Source organism: Psammomys obesus, unplaced genomic scaffold (assembly GCF_907164565.1).
Source record: "Psammomys obesus unplaced genomic scaffold, mPsaObe1.curated_primary_1811, whole genome shotgun sequence".
Classification (NCBI taxonomy): Eukaryota; Metazoa; Chordata; class Mammalia; order Rodentia; family Muridae; genus Psammomys; species Psammomys obesus.
Genome location: NW_026593286.1, coordinates 5,550,833 through 5,576,316, shown reverse-complemented (window position 1 = coordinate 5,576,316; position 25,484 = coordinate 5,550,833). Strand labels below are relative to the sequence as shown.

Below are 25,484 nucleotides of genomic sequence, written 5' to 3'. Positions count from 1 at the left end.
TTCTTCTTCTTCTTCTTCTTCTTCTTCTTCTTCTTCTTCTTCTTCTTTTATTGAGGTAATTAAAAAGTTGATGTCTCACCATCATTGTTATATCAGCACCTCACCTGTCATTAAAGATCATTTTTCCAGCCAGACGGTGGTGGTGAATGCCTTTTAAGCCCACCACTTGGGAGACAGAAGCAGAGGGATCTCTGTGAGTATGAGGCTAGCCTGGTCTACAGAGTGACAGGACAACCAGGGCTACATAGAGGAATCCCGTCTTGAAAAACCAAAAACAACCAACCAAATAAACAAACAAAAAATTCCCTGGTTTTCTGGTTTTTCATTTTTCTCTTCTTTATAATTTTTGTTGTTCTTCAGTTTTTGGTGATTTTGTGTTCTCTCTCTAGTCCCACTCAGCAAGTGGTACTTTCCATGGATTATCTGGAGCACAGGTGCTGGGGTTTACTGACAGCCACCCGTAACTCTAGGAAAAAGGAGCAGCACCCTCCAGTGGTAGGATTATAGTACAGTTAGTTTTGTGGACTGTGGCTTTTGAGCTTACTCTTGACTTGCTAGGAAGGGTGTGAACATGGTTCTTGTACTCAGTCAAGTTCTGTGAACACTTGTCTCCTATGGCTTCTTTATGCTTCTCAGAGCTCTGTCCACTCTCTCTTGCACCCCTAGGTTTTCTGGTTCTGTATGTGGTGCTATTTTTTTTCTTCTGGTACATGCTGTGTGGTCAGACCTCATGGGTTTCATCCTCATCCTTCACACCTTTTTTTCCCCCCTTTTTTCTTTAAGGGAAAGCTTTGTGACTCACTGGAGTTTGGTGCCATTTTTCTTTTGGGTACACTATGGGGTCTTTGGGTATTACAGTGCTACCTATCAGTCAACTCTCACCTTGACCATATGTCACCATGCATCCCAGGTCCAAGCAGATGCCCCACAGCTATTCCTGACTCCCTGGACTTCCTCTCTTCCCACTCCAGGCTAGTTGCTGGCTTGCCCAAACTGACCTCAGTCCTGCTGTATCCTCCCTAGTCTGGGCCATCCATAGGATGCTGAAAGTGACTGACTCTTCCTAGGGCAGTTGAAGCCCTTGGTCCCTCCCTGCTGGCAGTAGACTTTGCCAGAGTCCTTATTTGCTCCTTTTTCCTTCTCTGTTCTGTTTTTATCCTTTATTTCTGTCCTCTGCTCATTCTAGAAGGATACAGCAGGGCTTGGTCAGTTTGGAGAAGCTACCAACTCCTAGGTAATTGTATGCAGACGAGGTCTTATATGTTCAGACTGTCTTAGCATGGCTTTTGATAGGACCTAGAAGTCAGTGGGGGTGACTATAGTGGTGTGGAATGATAATAGTGCCATCTTTTGGAAAGTAAATTTGGCATCAGTGAGTGAGATGCATAGTGGGTGGAGACATTTGGGGAGTTTCCGACTGCCTCTTAAGGTGTGAATGAATGCTGCAGTGTCTTTGGGAAGGGAGTCGTTGTAGAAACCAGGGGTCCTCAAGGGTTGATTGTTACGACATAGGAAGTGAGGAAGGTCTGGGGGATCTTGGTATTTGCTGTTGACCCCAAAGCCCATCTGATCCCTCTGGTGGGCTCTGCTGAGAATGTACAGGCCGTATATTTCATTCAGACCAGACCTCCTGCACTTCCTGTGGCTACTGATGGCCTTAGCAGGGTGGGTCCTGCATGGGAATGGTGTCTAAGGGCATGCCTTCCCCCTGTTTCCACCAGTGTCAGCTAGGCGTGCTGCCCCTCGGAACAGGGAATGATCTGGCCCGTGTTCTCGGCTGGGGTTCTGCCTGTGATGATGATACCCAGCTCCCTCAGATCCTGGCAAAGCTGGAGAGGGCCAGTACTAAGATGCTGGACAGGTGAGTGGGACATCCAGCACGTGGGAATGGCAGCTGGGCCAAGATGCACCGGTTGCTGTGACCAGGCTTCTTAGTCTGAGAGCAGTGAGGAGTAGGACCATGGCCTTCTCACATGACTTATAGAAGTTGGGCCTGCTGATGGTCTTTTTAAATAATAGATTCTGAAAAGGACAAAAGCAAACAAAGCAGAAAACATGCCTTAACCTTCTAGGCTGTCTCCTGAGGTCACTCCTGCATCCATCAGGTTTGCAGAGAAGGTGACTACAGTCTGAATTTGTTTGTTTCAGGGTCTAGTAATGATCTGAAAAATGTTCTTCATTACATATTTGAGCAATCTCATTTTCCAATTTTTCTGTTCCCAGAATGAATATGGGTAGTTATCCTTTAGAGCAATTTTTTCCCCCCTGGTGAAAGTGCTCCTTGGTGCTCAGGATTTAGGAGCTGATTGCCAGCATGACTTTGATATGCCTCCCATTTGGGCCCCTCTTAGTGAGGAGATCTGTCAGCTGTTGTGAGATGCTTGTCTCCTTTAGGCACACCAAGCAGTGTGAAGCTCTTGAAACTGTCTGATGGCACAGTGGGAAATGTTGCCAGTCTCTTCCGGCACAGCTGTGGTGACCTCTGCTTTGTAAGGATGATATATTACTCTCAGACAAGTGAAGAGCTAAATAACAGATCCATAGTTAAGACAGAGCTTAAAAATAAAGCCAGACTACAAGTGGTATAGTACACCTGCACTCCTGGCATTTGGTAGGCAGAGGCAGAGGGTCAGGTCATTCTGTCCCAACTATAGTGAGTTCGGTGAGTTCAAGGCTAATCTGGGTCACACTAGCCCTGATCTCAAAAAAAAAAAAAAAAAAAAAAAAAAAGGCCAGAAAAGTCAGAGTAGTAATAAGATCAAGGCACAGACCACAACTTTGGAGCAATGAGGGGTTGGCTCTGTAGACGGGGGTCCTCAGATCCCTGAGTGCTGGTGGATAGCCTGCAGCTGAGCTGACTTTGGACCTGTGCAGGTGGAGTGTCATGGCGTATGAGACCAAGCTCCCTCGGCAGGTCTCCTCCTCCACAGTCACTGAGGACTTCAGCGAGGACTCAGAGGTACCACCACCTGCTTCCTCTTGCTCTCTCTGTTGTAGTGCTGGGCATGGCACTTAGGATCTTACACTTAACACTGACCTGTGCCCAGCCCACCACCTGCTGTTTAAGCGCCGCATGTGATCTGCATGTACTCAGCCTTTTGACTACATCCCTGCCCCTTGTGTGGTCCTGAAGGAGTGCAACAAGAACTTTGGGCTGAGCTTAGGCCGAGCAGGCTCAAGCCTATGGCTTCATGACTGTTTGGGGGTTTCTTCCTAAGTTGTCCCCAGGATTTGAGGTGCTGCCTAATGCCTAATCCCATGTGATGTCTTCTCCTCCTGACTGTAGCTCAATACCTGTTGTACTCTGCTGTTTCTTCCTATACAGCCCCCTCCTGTCTGCTTCCAGAAGTCTCCATGCTTGTCTTTTTGTCTGCCTCTCCTTCTCAGCAACTGTCTGTGTGCTCTTGCAGTTAAGTTAGCACACAGTGCTTCAGCATCAGTTCTTTGTGCTGAGCAGTGGCCACTCCATGGATTCAGCTCTGCGCTTCTGAAGGGGGTTTTGTCTTTATGTCCTGCCTGCAGTGCTGGGTACATGCTATGTTGGGCCTCCTAGGTGACTGGTCTGCCTGTCAGGCAAGGGTCAAAGGCAGCAGCAGTTGTCAGCAAAGCCAGTCCTGCTTTGCATGGCTTCACAGGTGGAAAATGGTCTGTGCTTTTGTTTTGAGAAGAATATTTGTGCAGAGCCTAAGATGTGTTTAGGAAAACCTCTGAGACTCTGACACAGTTGGTCTCTTTTTGGCTTGTGGGTTGGCCATGGGGAGGGCAGACAGTGGAGCTGTCCTGTTGGTGGGTAGAGCTGAGGGAGGCTGCTTTACACCTCCTTGACAAGAGTTCCTGGTGAGGTAGAAAAGGGAGCTCATTCTGCCTGGCTGATGAGGGAGCTAGCTGACCACTAGTATGTCACTGAAGATGGGGTTACACACTTCCAGGCTTGTCTTGCAGTCCTGATTGAAGAGGCGTGGACTGTCTGTTGGCTCTGACAGGTTTTGTTTTGTTCACTCATTGTTTTAGTCTATCCATAGGTTGTTGAAGCTTTTGACTTTGTTCCTATAGCAGTGGACAGCCCTGATAGTGTTTGGAGATGGACTGTTCTGTTAGAGGATGAACCAGAAGGGTCTGAGAAAACCCCCAAGTTGGATACTAATGGCACTGATAGTTGATTGTGAGGCTAATGGCCCCTGTTTTGGTATGATATAGGTGCAGCAAATTCTCTTCTATGAAGACTCAGTTGCTGCTCATCTTTCTAAAATCTTGACTTCAGACCAACATTCAGTGGTGATCTCATCAGCCAAGTGAGTGACAAGACTTTAGGGTTTCTAAGAGGCAGCAAGTGTGCTACCCAGGTTCCTAGCCCAGCTGCCTTCTGTTTCCTACAGAGTGCTCTGTGAGACAGTGAAGGACTTTGTGGCTCGGGTGGGCAAGGCCTATGAGAAGACAACAGAGAGCTCACAGGAGTCAGAGGTCATGGCCAAGAAGGTGGGTTCCTGGGCTCAGGGTAGGTGGGGCAGCAGGTACAGAGAGCTTGCTCTCCATGCCACTTTTTCTTTCATCTAGTGCTCTGTCTTGAAAGAGAAGCTGGACTCTCTTCTCAAGACCTTAGATGATGAGTCTCAGGCTTCATCCTCTCTGTCCAACCCACCTCCCACCATTGCTGAGGAGGCTGAGGATGGAGACGGATCAGGAAACATCTGTACCTCTTCTGGGGATCGTCTGGTGGGCTCAGCATGTCCCTCCCGGCCACAGATCTTCCGGCCTCGGGAACAGCTAATGCTGAGAGCTAACAGCCTGAAGAAAGCAATTCGTCAGATTATAGAGCACACAGAAAAAGGTAAGGGGTTTCTTGGTCACCAGGTGGCACCAGAATTCCCATGTTCCCTGGATGTAGTAATAGACCAAGAGCAGTACTGTGAAAGTCATACTTGGCTCAAGCAAGGACTTTCTCACCTCCATTGTTACATAGGATGTTTGCAACCCTACCGACATCCAACCCTCCTGTCCTCTCTCCCTACCCTCAGGAAACACTTCACACCATGCTCCCCTCCTACTGTTACTCTGTGCAGATCTACCTCTTCTCACTTCAGACCCTGTGGTCACACTCTACCTGGACACTGGCATGGCCATGCCACCCACTCTCCTGCTAAGCCCTCTATGTTACTTTCTTCCTGTTTCAGAGTCCTTCTCCCTAGCCTGTTAGCTGGAGTGTGCAAGTACTAGTACACTAACTAAGCTAGGACCCTGGACTAAAGTGTGGTGTGGTGAGGATTTGGGGTCTGAGAAGAGAGAACCTAAAGCTTCCTTAGCTCTACTGGTGCAGTCTTAACAAGAATGTTCGTTTTCTTTTTCTTTCTTTCTTTCTTTTTTTTTTTTTTTTTTTTTTTTAACCAGCGGTGGATGAGCAGAATGCCCAGACCCAGACCCAGCAGGGTTTTGTCCTGGGCCTCTCTGAATCTGAAGAGAAGAAGGACCTGAAAATTGACAATAGGGTGTGCCCATCATCTGCCCATAGTGAGAGCTGTGTGGTTGCCAAGGGGAGGAGTGCCCGCAAAGGTATGGCTGGGCTTTGGATTGGGGGGTACTTAGTGAGCTTGTCAGGGACACCTTAGGGTGCTTTTTCTTTTTGCTCTGGCTATTTGAGTAAACTCCTATATCTGTATCACCTTCATGCCACTGAGATTTGTTTAGTAGAGGCATGTGCACTGTATCACCTGTAGGAAACAGGGCCTTTCCTGCTGAGGAGCATCCCTGTTTTCCTCACCTTATGGCTGCTCATAAGTGTCTAGCAAAACTGAGACCTTGATTCCTCTCTGAATTGACCCCAGCAAAGGTCTTCAAAAGGAAGGGGTTCATTCCATCAGCCTGTCCTGGCACCTTAGCAGAGGGACGGGGGCTCTTTTAGAGTAGACATAGTATTAGTTAGATCAGAACTCTTTGCCTTCTGTACCCTAACTGTGATTAGGGATCAGCCCTCTCTGTCCTCACACCGCTGCCCAGGTCTATGTCTCTTCAAGATGAATCCAGGCCCACAGTATATGTGCGAGTACCTCTTCCTTTACCTCTACTCAGGGACTCTGCATTTCACATACTTAGTACTGGCTGATGAGTGTAACTCTCCTTTATTCCCACAGCCCTCCTGTCCATTTTGTTGTGAGTCCTTTCAGCTCTGTTCTACTTTGGACAGTGTCAAGTATATATCCCTGTTTTACAGCATCCAGAGCCCCTTGTGAAAAGCTGATGAGCAAAGGTCTGTCTCTTGGTAGTTCTGCCTCGCTCCCTCCCCAGACAGGAAGCCGGGATGGTCTGCCTGCTCTGAACACGAAGATCCTATATCCAAGTGAGTGAGCCACTCCTCCCTGGAGGTCTCAGGTTGGGATGGGGTACTAATGAGGCTAGAGATGCTTGCTGGCCTTGGCTGGCCAGGCTCGTGGCACCCTGGGTCTTAGAATGAATAATACTGTTGACATCCTTGGAAAGCTTGTTGGCCCATGGAAACACAGACAGAACTCTGTAGTTTAATTTATGTGACTGTATGAAAAGCACCTTTTTGTTTAATTAGTTTTTTTTTTATTCTTTAGCAACTTCATACATGTTTATAATATATTTTGATCATATCTACCCCCAACACTCCCTTCCAGATCACTGCTGTGGGCCTCTATTCTACTGTGTTGTCTGTACTTTATGTCCTTTTCGTAATTGTTTATAACCCTGAGTCTAATCAGCGTGTGTAAGCATGGCCACCCCCTGCGACATGGGCACCGTCACCAGCCACTTTCTCTTTCCTAAAGCCATCAGCTAGGCCCAAGGCTTCAGAACCCTCCCTATTGATGCATGAATTTTGACTGGCTTGGTGTCCGTGCAGTAGTCAGTGCTGCTGTGAGTTTATGAGCGCAGTAGCCATGTTATGTCTGTAGATAGTATTTCACAGCTTTCTGGCTGTTTCACTCTTTCTCTCCCCCCCCCCTTCGGTCCTGTCCTGTTTTCCTCAGTGTTTAAGGAGCCTTTGAAGGGGCTGATACAGTTGTCCCCCTTAGGGCTGAGCACTCGATACTCATTCATTTTCAGCACTTTGACCAATTAGAGGGTCTATACATTAACCACTGCTCATTGGAGAAATAAGCTTCTGTGACCAAGGTGGAGTTTAGCACTAGTCTTTATGTAGAAACAAATATTTAGAGTGCAGTTTGACATCATGATTTCTTTTTTTTTTTTTTTTTTTTTTTTTTTTTAGCAAAATAATAATAACAACAACAACAACAGCAGCAGCAGCAGCAGGTTTTCTCTTATGACCTATGTTCTTCCCAGTCATGGACTATTGGACAGTTTTACAGTATTAGGCATGAATCCTCTATCTTGTAGTAAAGACCACAAGTCCAGGCAGAAAGTGGTTAGTTACCCCGTAACAGTCATGTCGGTATCACACCAGTGGCCACATCTTAGAGCATGCAAGGTCCATTGCTGGGTAAGGCCATTGATATTTCCCCGCAGCCCACATAGTAGCTCTATGAAAGCTGGCTAGGTGGGAGAGACTTTCCTAGTTCGTTCCAGATTGATTTCTCTCTGTCCTGAAACCTAAGTGTGCCATGTCTTTTGCAAGAGAGTTTTACTATGTAGTTTTGGTGGGTAAACCAAGAGCAATAGCCCATGTTTGTTTGGGAGCTATTAGGCTCTCCCTTGACCAATAACTTATATGGTAATATCCTAAGCCTGGAGAAGTACTTGTTTGAATAAAAGGTATTAGTGCTCAAATGTCCAGGTAGCCCAAGAAGACAGTTTTTAGGTGTCTTTCTACTGTCCAATATAACCTACTTTTGTTCCTTAAATATGGGATGGTAGTGGTGATTTTGAATTGTTAGTCAAATTGGAACACTTGTTCATAATGTTGTCCTGTAAGATGTGTGGCAACAACCTTAGAGATCTGTCTTGTTTTGTCTAGAGTCCCTGGCTAGTACCTTCTTCATCTTCCTTTGCAGGTGTTCGGGCAGGGATGTCTGGCTCCTTGCCAGGGGGCTCAGTCATCAGTCGATTGCTAATTAATGCTGATCCCTTTAATGCTGAACCTGAAAACCTGTGAGTATGAGGCAATACCAATGGGATATTTTGTTAGGATGCAGAGTGCAGAGGTCTGATTCAGAATCACTCAGAGCCATCAGTAGACAGCTCAGTAGCAAGCTCTTTTTCAGCTATTCTTTTTTTTTAATTTATTTAATTTTATTTTATGTGTATTAGTGTGAAGGTGTCAGATTCCTTGGAATTGGTGGTACAGACAGTTGTGAGTTGCCATGTGGGTGCTGGGAATTGAACCCGGGTCCTTTGGAAGAGCAGACAGTGCTCTTAACCACTGAGCCATCTCTCCAGCCCTCAGCTATTCTTGGATGAAGAAAACTTGGAGCCTTGGAAGTATGCCTGAGAGCCTTCCCTGTAGGCTACTATAGGAAAGCAGAGGACAGACCTGTTATTGTCCTGTCATAGTCCTGGTGACAGGCCAGACCATTGTTGACTATGCTGACTCTTACTCATTACATTGTTTTTCCTTGTTTTCACATGGTATCTGCCATCCCTTCGGTGATGTAGGTTCTAGCATTCCTGGACTGAAAGATTCTCCAGGTGGTTGTTCCCTGGGTCTTAGGGTTCCCGTAGACAGTGTCTTACTTTGAGGATTTTAGAAAGTCTGGTTGTTGCTGTTTTCCAGTGGGGTTGTGACCTCTTGTGCTATGATCTAAGGCCTCAAGGACATCTGCATAGTGGTTTAATGAATTCTTTGTGTATATTAGAGCTCACTTTAGATGGTATTTCTTACACCAAAGAAGACAGTATTCTAGTCATTTTCTTTTTCTGCTGCTGATGGTAGCCTGTGGGCAGCTAGAGTTTGGTAGCAGCTTGCTATAAGTTGCCTATTCTTACTCTCTGGTGTGGTAATGAGGTGCTTGTGTGGTTTACAGAGGCCCTGTTTTGGGAAGGTGGCTCTTCAGTCTCCAGCCTGGTGCTACATGGGTCTCTGCTTCTGGACTGGTCTTGTGCTCAGACCCTGATGGTTTTTCTCAGTAGGGCAAGAGCTACAGTCCTTCTGGGAACAACACTTGTGGGGCCCTGAACCAGGAAACTTCCTTTGTTTACTTTGATGTCACAGAAGGCCCCCATCTGTGGCTAAGCCTGTTTTGTTTTTTTTTTTCTCTGTCTCAGAGATAGCTACTTCCTCCTTGGATCCTTGCACCCTCTTTTCTGCATTATTATTATTTTTTTCTTTCCTAGGACCTATACATAACTCTTTATCATGTGTTCTTTAGCTATAGTTTAGCCCTAGAACTTTTCTGAGGAAGGCACTTGAATTAGATGTATGATCAGAAAGGACTCTTGCTCTAGAGCTTGGTTCTTATTACACTGCAAGAAACTTAAGCTAAAATGTGTTAGAATTCTAGTGCAAGGTTTGTGGAGTCCCTGTCTTTGTCCACTTTGACCACCTTCTCACAGTGTCTCCCTCCCATGGGACTGGGGAGGGTATGGGGTAGGACACAGCTATAGCTCTGGAGGAGTGGATAAGTGCAAAGACAAGTCGCTAGCAGTGCTCTGGGGAAGGGAGGCTTTTGGCATTGGTATAGGAGTTTTCAGCTACTGCCCTTTTTACTTAAGAGACTGATTGGACGTTACAGGGATGTTAGAGAAGTATGCCATAAAGACCTCTGGGAAACAGGCTGGTGGTGCCTCAGAAAGACAAGCCAGAGGCTCTGGTGTCCCAGTGGTTGTGCCCATGGTATAAACTAGCGATTTTAAAACACATGTCTACAGCAACACGGGCACTAGTGTGTGCAAGTCATCACTAGAGCACAAATCAATCTGAATGTTCATCAGTTAATGATAGATAAGAATGTTATATGGCCACTTAATGGAAGATTGCTTTGCAACAAAGATAAACAGTGGATAAGGGAAAGGAGCCAGATACACAGGTCAGTGTCCCATTCCATTCATTTGACAGGTCCTGGATAGGTACAGCCAGAGGATCAGTGGATTTCATGGCCAGAACCATCAGTGAGGAAGTAGTAGCCAGTGCAAGTAATGAAATTGATTGTAGAGATGAAAGGACTCCGAATGTACTAAAAACTGTTGAATCATGTACTTTAAAGTGGTAGTGAAATAGTTTGTGAATTACATCTCAGTAGTGTTCTTACCAAAACAAATGCCGAATCAGCACCCTGGATTCAAAATCTAAAACACAGGAAAATAAAACAAAACAAAAAAACCCACGTGAAAACAACAACAAAACATGGAAAAAGTCATGATTTTTGTTCTGTGGGAGAAATGGTAGGGGGTCAATCATGGAGGAACCTGTCAGGTAGAACTGTTGTGAGACTTTAAACTCACCTTTGCAGAGAATACTACACAGAGAAGTGTGTCATGAACAACTATTTTGGTATCGGCTTGGACGCAAAGATATCTCTGGACTTTAACAACAAGCGTGATGAACACCCAGAGAAATGCAGGTAGGTTGTCAATAGAGGTGTGGAAAGCAGACAGCCAAGAAGCCAGAAGGGGTTGGCCGGCTTGGGCAGACTGGACATCAGGAAGCCAGTGATGTGAATGAGTAGAATGGGCTGTCACTCACCAGCATCAAAGTCTGCCGTATGTTGGAGGAAGGTGATAGGAGAGCGCTGCAAGGCCGCCATCCCAGCACTGTTTGTAGGAGAACTCTGTTTATCCACAAACGGCCTAGCCCCTCCCAGTTGTCATCCCGGCATGGAGATATAGGGGCTTGGGGATTATTTTCTCTTGTGTTTTTCTGTTTTCCAAATGCTCTCTGGCAAGTGTAGATTTATTTACTTGTTTGAGTGGGTATAGATGAGGCACATGCCATAGTGCACATGTAGAGGTCAGCAGACCATCTTAGGTGTCAAGTGGTCCTTGCTTTCCACCTTGTTTTGAAACAGTCTTTTGTATGAGCCACTGTGTACCCAGCTGGCTGGTCCATGGGGTTCTGGGGATTCTCTTGCTCTGCTTCCCATCAAGCCATGGTACCCTGGGATTACAGATACACCCCATTGCATCCGGTTGTATGTGGGGTCTGGTGATTCAAACCCCAGTCCTCATGCTTGCATAGCAAGACCTTTATCCATCTCCCCAGCATAATTTTATAGCCACAAGTCATGATATATAATATTTTTGGGAGTTACTTACTTGCCTCTAAGGGTGTAATTACTTTCTTGGCAGAGTGTCAGTTAAAGCATACTTTCTCATTGGTAAATTAACTCTTCTTGCATGTCTTGTTCCAGTGTTGTGCTGTACACAGTTACTGAGTCCCCAAGCTTCATAGCAGCAACTTTGGTTACTGTAAGAGAAGCCCTGCCCAAGATGGCACTTCTTTTTTTCCAGGAGCCGGACTAAGAACATGATGTGGTATGGTGTCCTTGGCACCAAAGAGCTGCTGCACAGAACCTACAGGAACCTGGAGCAAAAGGTTCTGCTGGAGGTGAGTGGTAGCCTCCTGGTCTGGTAGGTGATTTCCCATCCTTGGCTATAGATCATTCCTGCCTAGAGAACCTGGGAGGCCATCTTGTCCCAGGCCTCAGGCATAAATCTAGTTGGTGCTGGGAGGAACTGGTACATGCTGAGCATTGCTCTTTTCTCTCCATTTTCCTTTTTGTGGCTCAGTGTGATGGGCGCCCAATTCCCCTCCCGAGTCTTCAGGGAATTGCTGTCCTCAACATTCCCAGCTATGCCGGAGGGACCAACTTCTGGGGGGGCACCAAGGAAGATGATGTACGTATGGGGTTTGTGGTGGGTGGGCTGGGCTTAGCAAGGTCAGTAAGGTATATATGGAATATCTCCCTGATCCTGGCAGTGGGCATGGAGGATGACCAGCTAGACAGGCACCCTCACCAATTGGTGTGCTGTCTAGAAGTCAAGTCTAGCACATGATCAAATGGGGAGCCGCTGAGACTTGAAGAACTTAGGCTGGCCAAGTTGGCAGGCACCAGATGGGGAGCACCCTCTGTTGGCAGAAGAAACAAGATGTGGAAGCTCAGAAGCAAGCCAGGGCAGAGTGCACAGAGAAAGGTTCCCCAACCGCAGTGTGAAATAGTGCATGGAGGAGGAAGGTGACTGTAGGGCCTGCATTGCATGGGCCTATAGAAGACAAGGGCAGGAGTCTAGAATTCATGCCAACAACATAGGAAGATATTGACAGGCAGGGTTTGCATGTAACTAAAAACAACAAAACAGCTAGTGCTTACCGCAGACTTATATGTGGGCCACTGTTGTAAGCACCTGGCATCTGTTAGCACGTTCATTTTAGTACCTCACCCTAAGGAGCAAGCAGTATTATCTCCCTCTGAAGGAAGAAGGGCACAAATAATTTGCCTGTAGTCTCATGTCTAATAAGTAGCAAGTGTGGCAGCTAGTCCCAGGCATTGGGCTTCTGGGTAAGATACCCCACCCTCTACTACATTTACCATTATCATTGTACCGTGAGTGGGTGTGGGCCTGTCTGCCTCACCAGAACCTTCAGAGCAGGAAGCAGAGCAAGCGGGAGACATGTTTCGGGAAGCAGGGCAGACAGCTGTCATGCTGGCCCTTTCAGACTTTTGCAGCTCCATCATTCGACGATAAGATTCTGGAGGTGGTCGCTGTGTTCGGCAGCATGCAGATGGCTGTGTCTCGTGTAATTAAACTACAGCATCATCGGATTGCCCAGGTACTGGCCATGCTGCTCCAGGCGTCTAGCCCACCCCCTTCTAGGGCTCATTCCTGTTGGGAGAGGCTGGGACTGGCCTGGGGCTCCTGGATTTGCTCACAGTACATACCCAAGGAAATGAGGTGCCTACCTAAGACCTCAAGGCAGCCGCATTCTGCCTTCCTCTCCCGCTAAGAGCTCCAAGCTTTGTTGAGGTAGAAAAGATCCAGCTGAGGTCAGTCTGCTGTAGAAACAGTGCACTGTGGGCATGGAGTCGTCTGTGGCAGTGAGTGAGCCCACCAAGGCCTGGCAGACAACTGTGAGGCTAGCCAGAGAGGGCAGGTAGGGAAGGGCTGCTAGTTTTAATTTTGACAGCACTGATGAGCTGGTACAGGTCCACCCACTTGGTGGGGGTCAGGGAGGGAGTGACTATACATACATTGCAGTGCTGATAAAATCTATTGGCTGAGATTTGTTGGTATCTTTGTGCATTCTATTGGTCCCCAACAGTCAGCTATTTAAAGCTTACCTTTTTGTTCTTGGGCACATTTTTGTAAAAAGGAGTTGCAGAGCTTTATCATCTGCTGTTGGACTCTGCTCTGCCCTGGAGATGTTTACATCTGACAGGGATTATGACTCTGACTCCTTTAGACTCTTAGACTCTATCTGCACACCGAGATCTTACATATCTCCCTTTCCCAAATGTCTGGGGAGGGAACAGTGGGGGCAGGTGGGACAACAATGCAGAGGATAGAAAAGGAGGGCCAAGTAAATGGCTGTGGGTAGGGGTGGGAGGGCAGATACTCAGAGCAGCAAGGCCTGTAGGTGCTTTAAATCCCCTGGCACCAAAATAACAGTAGGACATCTGCTCAGTGTCGCACAGTGAAGATCTCCATCCTGGGGGACGAGGGTGTGCCTGTGCAGGTGGATGGAGAAGCCTGGATCCAGCCACCTGGGTACATTCGGATTGTGCATAAGAACAGGGCACAGACGCTGACCAGAGACAGGGTAAGAGCAATTGCCCATGGGGCTGGTGGGGTCTGGGATGCCAGTGCTTACTCATGGCCTTACTTGTACATTCATAAAAGAGGCAAAAGTGTTTCATGGTTTGCTCTTGGAGTTTTCTTCATGGTATAGAGATTAGAGTACATAGTGGTTACCCTATAGAGTCAGGAGGCCAGCTAAGGTTATATAGTGAGACATGTTCCAAAAGACAGAAAGATTAAGCTTCCTATTCATAGCTGTTACCTTGCTGAACCCCTGGAGTGTGTGTTGTGGGCAGATGTCTGCCTACCCTCTGGAGGGCACAGGATGAAGTCCGACTCTGGGTTCTCATGTCTTAGGCCTTTGAGAACACACTGAAGTCTTGGGAAGACAAACAGAAGTGTGAGCTGCCCCGCCCACCATCCTTTTCTCTGCACCCTGAGATCCTGTCTGAGGAGGAAGCTACCCAGATGGACCAGTTTGGACAGGCAGCAGGTAGCCTCATTCACAGGTAGGCTTTGCAGTGTTTCTTGAGGCCTTGAAGGCCTGTGGGACCTGAGTCTGACTTCCCCTGGCCTAGTTTGCTTCCTTAGTTGCATCTTTATTATTCGGGTATGCACAGTGAAAACTTAAGATCCATAGGGATTTTTAGAGCCACTAAAGCTTTAAATCCCATGTGGGGCGTCTGAGAAAGGCCACAGGCTGCCCTGGAGAGTATTGTGTACCCTGTTCTGGTATTTATACAGGAAAACCCAACAGGCTTTTTCTTGTTTTAGTTGTCCTTTACAAGTGGTTTGTAGAGCTACTGTTGTTTTTTGGCATTCTCCCTGCTCACCTGGGCTCTTCAGAAGTTTTTGTCCTTTCAACAGCGTGGCCTCTCTCAGCTCCCTTGTCAAGCTGCAAAGCAGTCAGTGCCCTTGGTTGTCCATTTCTTGTTTCTCTTGGGCTTTTTCTTTGGCTACGGGTGCTGTGTGTGTTCTTTCTGGACATGTTTGCTTTGCTGTGCTGCGCAGAGGTTTCAGGATGCTTAGCAGGCCAGTTTCTCTTTGGTCTTTGAGGACAACTCTAGGCAGTTCTGTCTCCATACCGTTGTCTCTCCTTGACAAACAGCTGGTACTGGTGCAACCCCATTCTGCACTGTTTCATGTCAGTTTTGTTTATCTAGCTTCTTGCTTTATAAGGGCATGGCCCTATCACTTTGTAGTAGTCCCTAATAGCCTAGGAAGCCTGCCAGGAAGGTGTGCTTACTAGATCTTCCTTCTGAGAGCCATCAGTAGTTCCATGCATCCCCCAGTATTATTAACAAGTTGCTCCTAAGCTTTTCTCCTGGCATGCCCTGCCATCCCACATCACCTCACCCAGCTTCTCTGAGATAACCTCTGGTTGGCTCTTTGTCTTGTCCAGGCTGGTCTGGCTCAGAGCTGACCATCACACTGGGTTTCCCTGTCAGAGGTGGGTCTAACTTTAGGTTGCAGAATGGTGTGGACTGGTGCAGCATCTGCATCTTGATGTCCAGCCTGCATGCAAAGCTGCTTGCTTACTTTTCATTTTATGAGAGGTTTCATTATATACATTTTCCTCTCTGGAAAAGCCATGGTTTGGTATCAGATTTTCCACATAAGTCTACCATTTGTTGTTATCGGGATGTGATATGCCAGAGGCTGTGACTGAGAAGTCATCACGGCTGAGCCAGTGTCTCCCCTGGCATGTCAGACTATCATCCCCTGTGGATATGTCCTTTGGGTGTGTTCATAAGCAGGGTGTAAGGCCTAACATGTACCTCTTTCCATCAGCATTCGGGAAATAGCGCAGTCTCACAGAGACATGGAACAGGAACTTGCACACGCTGTCAATGCCAGCTCCAAAGCCATGGAGCGAGTATACGGCAAGCCCAGAACTACAGAGGTATTTGGTCTTTTTGGGTCTGGCTCCTTCTCTCTTTTGTAGCTCTTGTTCTTTCATATGGATGCATCTATTCTTCTCAGGGATTGAACTACAGCTTTGTTCTGGAGATGGTGAATAACATCAGAGTGCTGCGCAGTGAGACAGAGCTGTTGCTAGCTGGCAAGATGGCCCTGGTGAGCAGATAAGTGCCAGGAGGGCTCTGGCTATAATGTGACATGATCCTTGTCACCAGGGTGCTAGACACTGTAGAGTAGCCGTTTTCAGTCCAGGATCCTGAGCCTGAAGGAAGGGGCCTTAAAACCATCTGATGTGGCCATTGGGTTGTAGCCACATTCCTTGGCAGCATCTCAGCCAGCCAGGGTGTTCTCACATGTTAAAGATACCTTTAACAGTATCCATGTGGTGGACAAAACATGTTTCTGTTGTCTTCCTGTGGCTAGGTGCCAGTCACACCATCAGGTGTGCTGCGCTATTGTCTGTCTCCTCTCAGCATGTGAAATTGGCTGCTGAGTTAACCTTGGGTCCACTGGGTGGGAGTTGGGGCTGTTGCCAAGTTCTAGGAGCTTGCTCTGATGGCTGCCCACTAGCCTGAGTTTGACATGGAGACCCCCAGACTAGTGTCCCACTCACCACTCCAAAGCGGTGCTGTCCTGAATGCTCCAGCTGCTGAGCTGGTTGGCACCCATACTTGTGCAGGAGGAGCATGGCTTGCCTGCCTAGTGGTAGAACCCAAGGGGACTGCAGCTGGCCAGGTGCCAGGGCTGCTGCATGTGGCTTCCCTAAGCCAGGGCAGAGGCCCATCCATCTTTACCTGTTCCCTAAGGAAGGGACATTCGGGGCTCAGGCCTTACCTGTAACTTCAGCTCTGCTTAGGTTTTTGCAGTGATAAGGCTCTTGATCTAAACCTTACCCACCTGGCTTGGCTGGTCCAGGCTTGCTGTGGTTAATATCTCCATTTCTCTCTTCCTTCCTTTGGAGCAGCAGTTGGATCCCCCTCAGAAGGAACGGCTTGGGGCTGCCCTAGTTGAGATGGACCAGCAGCTTAGGAAGCTGACAGACACTCCCTGGCTTTGCCAGCCCACGGAGCCTGGTGAGGAAGAGGTACGTGGGTTATGACATTAGTCCCTGTGTGCAATGAAGTCCTTATGGCTTGGGAATTGAGGCAGCTTTGGACTGGAGCCCTTGGTGTGCCTTCTAGAGACTTCTCTATTAAAATGGTCCTCTAGGCAGGGAGAAATTTAGGCATGGAGGATAGAGTTGAGGATTGGGAATGAAAAGTGACCCTTGGAAAATGGGTCCTCACTGCCTCTGAAGTAGACATGTCTAGGGGTGGGAGTAGGGAGCAGGGAGAGCAGCTGGTAAGAGGTGAAGCTGTGGTTAGATAAATTGCAGCTTCTTGGAGGTTATTGACAGACACTGAGCTGGTGTTTCTATTCCCCTTTCACAGTTTGTATCTACAGGTTCTTAAGAGATTCCTACTTAGTGTATCTGGTAGTTTGGGAGACAGGGATCTGGGGCATATTGTGCCTGAATAAAGTCCACCTACAGCAGGAGAGGAAGCTGAAGGAGACAGAACAGGGAAACATATGGCAAGGAGAAGCCCTTGGCTGTTTCTGGTGTCTTAGAGATGAAACAGAAGGGGCCAAAAGAAAAGGTCTTCTTGGCTTACTATAACACAGGAGACCATGTCCTCTTTAACATAGTTACAGGAGATAAATGATACAGCACCCCTGCCTAGCTTAGTCTGTTGGAACCGTTGCCAGCAGTATAGCAAACTAAGAATGGGGATGTTGGGGCTGGAGACATGGCTTAGATGCCTTTCCAGAGGATCTGAGTTTGGTTCCCAGTACCTACATCAGGGTGTTCACAATTACTTGTAGAACTCCACTTCTATGGAATCCAGTGCCCCTATTTCTGTCCTTCCTGGGCACCTATACATACATGACCTACACACACATATAAATAACTTAACCATGTTTAAGAGGTACCCAAACAGATGTAAAAGAACAAATGAGAGAATAAAACATTTAATGAACAAAGTATCTCTTTCTACTCCAACCCCCAGTATAGATTAGATCTTGGCAAATGAGTTTCTGATTCTCAGTGTTTCTTATTCTCTCCAACAGAATGTGATGCTGGATCTTAGTAAACGCAGCCGCAGTGGTAAATTCCGCCTTGTGACCAAGTTTAAAAAGGAGAAAAACAATAAGAACAAAGAAGTTCACAGTAGCCTAGGAGGCCCTGGTATCATACCTTCTCCTGTCTTTCTCTGGCTGTCAGTGCCAGCTGTCCTGGCCTGGTTCTCCTGTTCTCTGCTTTTCCCTCAGCATTGAGGCTCTTCCTTTTGGTCCTTGTGCTATGATTCCTATGGCTATACTAGTCTGTCTTACAGTTGAAAGACCATACTTTGCTTGCTTCCTTTCTGTCTGGGTACTGACTGATGTCATACTCTGCACATTCTGTGGGGTGATGGGCAACTGAGCTGACCTGCCTACGCTAAATTTGGAAGCTTGAGGTGGGGAGGACGACAATAGGATTGACAAACTTGGGAGACACAAAACTCTGGATTCAAGACCGTGCTGGGGTCCTTTGTGCCTGCTTCCTCTGGCAGGCCATTGATTACGCTTCGACTCACTGATCAAGGTTCTTAAGCCTAACACTTGAGGCCACCAGTGATTGTGGGTGAAGAAATCAATAGAAAATGGTGCTAAAAGTTTTTCCTCCTTTGGATCAGTAAATCAGGGCTTAAAATGTATCTCAGTGGTCGGCCCTGAGCACTGTCTGTGTCTGGCACCTTTGGGGACCAGGCCTGAATTTGGTGTGGCATCTGCTATACACAGGGCAGCTCCTGTTTTTGATTTTTCATCTTTGCATGTTTGTCTAGAATTGAGTTCATGTGAATGATGGTGGATCTGGCTCTGCATGGCCTAAGTCCCTGCATGTCTCTGTAGTACTCCAGCAGCGAGCTCCTCTGAAGCTGGAGGAAATGCTGGCTTTAGTCACAAAGGTTTTCCCTCTGGATTTGGTGGTGTTTAATTCCTCTGGGACACAGAGGTATCCGAAAGGCTGGTGACCGCCTGGCAGTAGTCAGCCCTTCTGTAGTGCATGTCCTTCAGGAGGGTGCCTGTCGCCTTTACACTGCTGGAGCACAGTGCTTGTGCCTGTGGCTGGTGATGCCTTCTGGCTGTTGGGGACATCTTGGGTGCCACTGCTGGGATGTTTTGGTTGCTGGAGGCATCTGGGGTGCCACTGCTGGGTGTCTTGGTGGTGGCTGCAGCCTATCTGGCGCTGGGCTCTGGGCATTCACTGCACTCGTGCTTTTCCGTCTCTGACAGTTCACCTCTGGGGGACAGAGGAGGTTGCTGCCTGGCTGGAGCACCTCAGTCTCTGTGAGTATAAGGACATCTTCACGCGGCACGACATCCGGGGCTCTGAGCTCCTGCACCTGGAGCGGAGGGACCTCAAGGTATTTCACAGGTGTCTTCCCAGAACCCACACCTGGGCCTTTACACACGCCTTTCAGCTATGTTCTCTTCCCTGACTTGTGTGCTAGCATCACTGGTTATCATACAGTTTTTCTTGGACATTTCTGTGTACCTCAGCATGACTATGGGCCTTGCTTTTGCCAAGGATGACTCCCCCTGACACAGAAGAGCAAGGCCAGATGTGGACGTGTTGGGGAAGCCTTGCTTTTCTTAGCCACATTAAGAAGGGGCTGTCCTAACATTAGAAACTAGGGGATGCAGCCCTGTGGTCACAGGCTCAGCTTACAAGCTTTTAAGTTCTAGTGGCTGGCAGGCCCCACGGTACTTACTCTACAGTGAGTGAAGATGGAAGAGTCTGCTTTCTCAGGCCTGCACTCACAGGCAACCACGCGGCTTCTGGGCAGCTGCTGCCACTTCACCTCACAGGGAAAAGGGTCAGGTTTCCCCTCCCTGTGCATGTGTGGTCAGGTCTGCACCCATTGCGCTTGACTCACATAGCCAAGCCCTGGTCTGCTTGGCCATGTCTTCTGGGCATTGTCTCTGGTTGTGTTCCAGGAAGGCAAAGGGCCACTGGTAGCTCTCCCAAGGCCACCCACTTGCTGTCAGGCCTCTCCTCTTTGTCTGCTGACTGTCTTTGTAGGATGGAGGAACCATGTGTTGGGTGTATGTATTAACTGACATTTGTGCTGATTCCTAATTTCATCTGTTGGTCATCTTCCTCATTTGAATTTGGAAACCTCCCCCCCGCAAAACAAACAAACAAACAAACAAAAAAACAACCCACAAACGAGATCGAGAAAGCTCGGTGGCAGCCATTTGTAGAGCCTCTCGCCAGAGCCCTCTTTTCCTGGTATCCATGTTGCCTGTTTTCTCTGTTGCAGGACCTTGGCGTGACGAAAGTGGGCCATATGAAGAGGATCCTTTGTGGGATCAAGGAGCTGAGCAGGAGCTCCCCTGCCGCCGAGGCTTAGCCTCTGCATTCTCAGCCTGCATCCTCCGCTCCTCCCGAGACTGAGGCCCAGGGAGGACACTGCTACCACTCAGCCCCTGGCCTTTCTCATGGTGCTATTCCCTTTGTTAGTGACAGGAAGCCTGATGCCCATTGGTAATGCTTTGGAGTCTTGAACATACCAACACAGCTACCTTTGAGAATACCTTTCCTGGTTGCAGTCACGTGGAGCAGACTGTGTCAGGCCCACTTGTGGCTCTTGCTGACCTGCCTGTGGGCCACATGGAATGTGGTAAATGAAGCCTGACCTCCCAGCACCTGGCACCCTGCAGACCCTTCTTACCTGGGCCACATGCTCAGATTGTCCTGTGTATCCCTTTGCTGTGTCCTTTATTGGATGCACTGAGCAGTACCATATCTGCCTTTGTGGGCTCTCAGAAGCAGATTTGGGTCCAGCCTCAGTGGTCCTCACCAGAATGTTCTCTGTGCCTGACAGCCGCTCTGTGGTTCTTCACAGCAGCCCCGCAAAGGCCGCTCACTGCTACTTCCCCTTTTGTTCATGAGTTGTTTTTTTTTTTTTTTTTTAAACAACTTGCTCACTTTCCCGGTTTGAAAGTGGCATGGCTGTGTTTCCAGGCTTGAAGAAGGTTTGGCCTCAGGACACTTGGTTCTCCCGTCTCTTGTCCTCTGGACTGTGAGCATGTGGACAGCCCATGTGTCTTCTCAGGATGCTGCAGTCCAATCTGGGGCAGACAAGATGTGAGTTTACACTAGCTCAGCACTCCTGTGAAGACCAAACTACCTGGGTGCTGGAAACAACATATGGTACGGGAGAATGAATAGTTGGCAGGGGCAGTGTGGGTCCATCTCAGGTGGCCCAGAGTTCTCATCTGCAGTGAGGCCTGTGTCCTAGGAAATGTCTGTGAGGACTTTTGACAATAATTCACATTGCTGCTGCCCTGCTACTATCTGATGAGCAGAACTGGCTCTGAGGAATGAGGTGGTGCTGTTGGTGGCAGATGCTCCCCCAAGTCCCAGACTACATCCTGTGGGCAGTTTCCGGGGGTAGGGGGGGGGGATGCCCTAGGCATTCACAGCCACTGACTTACCCTTTCACCCACTTTCAGAGATGGCAGTCCTCCACAGGGACTTGTGTAATAGCTGGAAAGAGATTTAGCTCAGCCCTGGCAGGAGGACGGCTGCTGGGTTGTGGTCCTTATCAGAGAAGACAGTGCTTGAACTCTGCCAATGCCTCCCTTTCTGACATGGGAAGGAAGTGCTGAGCTTGGACTCTGGTTGGGTCTGGAGCAGCCCTGTAGTCCTGCTGTGTTGTGCCCCAGGCCTAGAGTTCCATCCACTACATATCAGATGTGGGCTGGGAGAATCTGCCCCATCTGTGGACTTGCTGCTTCCATGAAAGAAACCCTGAATGAAAACAGCTGTCACTCGTCACCTGGGGTTCTATTTCCCACTGAGAAGTCAATTTAGACCAGAATGTGGAGGCAGGGATCATCTAGTCTCAGACAGGTCAGAGTCTGTACCAGCCCAGCTGAAACTTGGTAAGTACTAGAGGAGGAAAAGCAACTGAAGGTGACACTCAAGTCCTCCGTGACCTCTTCAGAAAGCTTTCCATTTGGATGAGAGGTGTTTTAAAATCAGTGTTCTCAACCAAAAAGAGGTCTGGTCTGAGTGCTGGAGGGACCTGCCAGGTGGCCATATAGATAGGCCTGCATTCCAGCCGTCTTCTGCCCATCACACCACCCTGTCCCAAACACCATACCTGCAACCCCACAGCAATTCTTCAGAGTCCTGGAGCCCATAGTCCTGTCTAGAGAGGGAGAGAAGGAAGGATCCCTGGGGAATCAAGAGTTAAGGTTTTGTGCCTGCAGGTGGGGCAAATATAACCCCTCATATTTATAATTTTAATTTATAGTGACCACCTGGAGCAGATGCCTCTTGTATTGTTATGTACATAGTCTGCATCAGAGAGTTGTAAATAAGTTCTTCGTGTACAATAAAACAAACCGGTTTTTGATCTTCCACAGTCAACATTCCTGTCCTCATTCCTGTGCTGACAGTTGTTAGCTGCTCTGCAGATAGGTTGAGTTGGGGGCTGTGAAGCAAAAAAGAGCTATGGTATTCTGGGGGGTCCACTGGATGGGCAGTTTAGCCAGCATAGCTCTGAGTTAGTCATTTAACAACAACAGGTCAGGCTGTGGACAAGTCTCAACTGGAGCACTGCAGCTGTCATTCATACTTCTTGACAAAGTGCAGAGAGTCACATTCATATATTGATATGTGGCTTGCTGAACTTAAAGAGGGAGCATGAGCTCCTGTAGGCAGTGTGAAGAGTCTGCCACTGCCGAGTTAAATCTGATGTAGAGGGAAGCTAGGAGCTATGAAACCAGTTTTAGATGGTCAGGAAATTCTTTGTACCTCCTGCTCTGGCCCTGGCCAGATCCTATTCCCCACAAGAGTAAACAGCTAGGCAACAGCCAGTTTCTTCCAATATACTTTCCCAGGAGTCTATGTTTATTTTAAGTCAAAATATACTTATTTCCAAAGCACTGTTTCTAATACAAGCCATGTTTGTTGAGTGTCTAAAGTATACTTTGAGAAAAGGCTACGCAAGTTCCCTTCAAGCAGAACACAAAGCAGCCAGTTGCAGAACTGAGTACTGCAACTTTAAAAATTTTTTTTTTTTTTTTTAAATAAAATCTTAGCTCCCTCCTCCCCCATTTAGCCTATTTATCCCCCAATTAAAAACAAAAGCCAAACAAATACAGAGCCCTGTCAACAGGCTTGGGCTGCAGCCACCACTTAAGGCATGTCTTTTGGCTTCTCCAGGTACTTAAGGGGGTGGCGGAGCCAGTGGCTTCCTCAAAGAAGAGTGTTTGAACTAGTACCTCAGTACTGTACTGCTGGAAGCTGGGGTGAAAGGACAAACTAAGGAACTGTGTCAGTGACAGTATAAAAAACAGTAGCCAGGACCCAGTGGTAGTCAAGTAATGTTTACTGTTTGGGTCTTCCAGAACCCCTTGGTTTGTAGCTACAAGGACATGGCCTAAAGGTCACTAGTCCAACATCTTACCATACAAGTGCTTCAACAGAGAGGGCACCTAACAGGACACTGACACAGGCAAATGGTCTTGGGGAAGACAAAGGAAGAGCCATTGTGGTGTAGCCACAATGAAAACCATTTAGCCTGCAGGGGCTAGCTGAAGCCCAAGCCAGAGTTACTTTTTCCTTGTCTCCTGTCACTTCAGTTTGGTTACATGAAGACATGTAAGAGCTGATGAGAAACTGAGGCCCTGACAACTCCTAGGGTCCCAAACCTACCAGTTCAGTAGTGGGTGCTGTTTTGATAGTGTATTAGTTATAGTGCATAAATACAGACTCTCTTAAATCAGCTAGTTACCTGTGTTGACTGAGAAGGAAAAGTTCCCAGTTTGTCTAGAACAACTGAGAGTTGTGTCAGGCTTCTGTGATGGCCCTGCCTCTTGCCAGGCTGCAGGTAGACAACACACCAACGGCAGGTGAGCCTGAGCCATGGTTACTATTCACGGGCCTTTCTGCATAGCTGTTGTAAGTCCTACTTTGAACTTGGCCCAAGAGGAGGCACATGCAATAGTGAGGGCTGGACTGGGAAGGGAGTCAGGACACACCTTTCCTTGAGGCTTCAGTGAGGTGCCAGAACTAGATGACTGAGTGTGTGTCTTACCTGTCAGGTTTGTCCTCTTTGAGCAACTCGTCACTGTCCAGGAGTATACTGGAAAGAGGCCACTGGGCCAGGCATGGAAAGTCTATTCTGCTTGGCACAGTATGGGCCCGCTCTGAGACTGCTATGTCACAGAGCTGGTGGTCAGGTGCACTTGTTTGGCCTTAGAAGTGTAATTTCTTTGCTTGTCACAAAGCTGAGGACTTGAAATCAATGGCTAAGGAGGCAACCAGCTTGTTCACCATAAACCCACAAGGTGGCTGTCACAGAACTGGCAGAACAGTTCTTTGTGGAACACAGTACATACTGCTACAGGGGCTATCTGAAGCTCGCGACACGGATGGACAGAGAAGCTTCTGGCCCCCGGGGCTGAGTGGACATCCCTGCATTGGAGAACACATCACTGCTGCTCTGTACACGTAGGGCTTCCCGGCTGTGGGAGACAAGAGGGTGTCACTGACACAACAGTCATGGGTGAGGGGCTTATTTAGTTTTTTGGTTTAAGATTTATTTTTATGTATGTGAGCGCTTTGCCTGCATCCCTGGTACCCATGGAGGTCAGAAGAGGGCAATGGATTCCCCGGAACAATATATGTATAAATGGTTGTGAACCACTGTGTGGGTGCTGGGAACTGAAGCTAGGTCCTCTGCAAAAACAGCAAGAGTCATCCCCAATCCCTGTGCTTAGACTGTCTCCCAAATGATTTCCAGATACTAGGGCTAAAGGTAGAATAGGGTTTGTGAGTTGAACAGGTATTTTGAAAGTGCCCATTTGAGGACCCCAGTTCACTCTCATGCAATCCCTGTGAGAAGGGTTTCCACACATCCTGGCTATATATTGTTACAGACTGCTGTGCACAATCATTTCACAGCAGAGTAACGTTTTCTCCACATTTTAAACTGAAAGTTAATATTCACAATGTACCCAAATCATACCCACACGCCTATATGACAGTTCAGATGGCTCCTTTTTGCTCCCTCAGTGCCTGTTCCTTGGGAACCAGTCACCACTCTCATGACTTAGCAGCCTAGTCTGATCACTGTGACTTCCAAACACAATCATGGTACTGTGGCTGCTGGGTCTGGCATTGATACTGCACAATGCCCTCTGCAGATGACTTCCGCTAAGGCTGAGCTCAGGCCACTGTGCACTTTCTGAGTCTGCTAAAAATGAGTTCCTGAGGGTGCTACTCTGTGACAGATATGTGTTCTGGAAGCACCTCCAAAGTGGCGTTCCAGCTCTATACTTGCCAGTATGCCACTGACCCAGGCACTGTCTTCTCACCAGGGTGGCATTTCAGTAGTGGTATGAACTGAAATTTTGTTGATGAATGAACTTAGCTGAGCATTTTCTGTATTCTGACACGCTGTCTACACTTCTTTTCTGTGAACTGTGTGCTCACAGTTTTTACCTATGTATTTTTATTAGCTTGTTGGCTTTTCTACTGGCAGGTACATGTACACCAGTAGCCATATTTTTTGACTCAGCTGTTGTACTCAGAGACATTCCGTACAGATGTACAGTGGTTTACAGATAAACCACTATCTGTGTTACCAGCCACCCGAGGTCCCCTCACATATGGCAGCAGAGTGCCACGCTCCCGCTGTTAGTGACGGTCTGTCAGTGAAGAAGGGTAAGCATGTTCTCTGAGAGGGTGTGCAGGTGACAGTGATACTGGTCCCTTATGAAGGTGAGTTCACAATAAGCCCCTTTGGTAGCTTTTGAATCTGTAAGCCTATAGCATTGTAAGTATCAACAACTAAGATGGGAGAAAGTGAGAAGCA

The 25,484-nt window shown here is 47.8% G+C and overlaps 2 protein-coding genes across 14 annotated transcripts in view; one reads left to right on the top strand and one right to left on the bottom strand.

Moving 5' to 3' along the window:
* Positions 1 to 22,030, top strand: part of Dgkd (diacylglycerol kinase delta) — a 96,245-nt gene extending 74,215 nt beyond the window's left edge. For 5 of the 6 annotated variants that reach the window (XM_055616373.1, XM_055616376.1, XM_055616377.1 and 2 more), the window contains 20 exons: positions 1,722 to 1,861; positions 2,875 to 2,959; positions 4,198 to 4,292; positions 4,377 to 4,476; positions 4,555 to 4,828; positions 5,386 to 5,547; positions 6,206 to 6,331; positions 7,968 to 8,064; positions 10,362 to 10,472; positions 11,359 to 11,455; positions 11,638 to 11,745; positions 12,566 to 12,679; positions 13,532 to 13,666; positions 14,002 to 14,153; positions 15,436 to 15,547; positions 15,628 to 15,720; positions 16,529 to 16,648; positions 17,674 to 17,791; positions 18,883 to 19,013; positions 19,914 to 22,030. In XM_055616373.1, coding sequence (XP_055472348.1) covers positions 1,722 to 1,861; positions 2,875 to 2,959; positions 4,198 to 4,292; positions 4,377 to 4,476; positions 4,555 to 4,828; positions 5,386 to 5,547; positions 6,206 to 6,331; positions 7,968 to 8,064; positions 10,362 to 10,472; positions 11,359 to 11,455; positions 11,638 to 11,745; positions 12,566 to 12,679; positions 13,532 to 13,666; positions 14,002 to 14,153; positions 15,436 to 15,547; positions 15,628 to 15,720; positions 16,529 to 16,648; positions 17,674 to 17,791; positions 18,883 to 19,013; positions 19,914 to 20,003 — 2,460 coding nt within the window. In that variant the 3' untranslated portion in view covers positions 20,004 to 22,030. The remainder of the gene's footprint in view (positions 1 to 1,721; positions 1,862 to 2,874; positions 2,960 to 4,197; positions 4,293 to 4,376; positions 4,477 to 4,554; positions 4,829 to 5,385; positions 5,548 to 6,205; positions 6,332 to 7,967; positions 8,065 to 10,361; positions 10,473 to 11,358; positions 11,456 to 11,637; positions 11,746 to 12,565; positions 12,680 to 13,531; positions 13,667 to 14,001; positions 14,154 to 15,435; positions 15,548 to 15,627; positions 15,721 to 16,528; positions 16,649 to 17,673; positions 17,792 to 18,882; positions 19,014 to 19,913) is intronic. The other variant, XM_055616374.1, reaches the window with a different exon arrangement.
* Usp40 (ubiquitin specific peptidase 40) overlaps positions 20,542 to 25,484 on the bottom strand; it is an 83,765-nt gene continuing 78,822 nt past the window's right edge. For 7 of the 8 annotated variants that reach the window (XM_055616367.1, XM_055616369.1, XM_055616366.1 and 4 more), the window contains one exon: positions 22,973 to 24,132. In XM_055616367.1, coding sequence (XP_055472342.1) covers positions 24,018 to 24,132 — 115 coding nt within the window. In that variant the 3' untranslated portion in view covers positions 22,973 to 24,017. Of the gene's footprint in view, positions 22,095 to 22,972; positions 24,133 to 25,484 lie in introns of those variants that run through there. The other variant, XR_008721179.1, reaches the window with a different exon arrangement.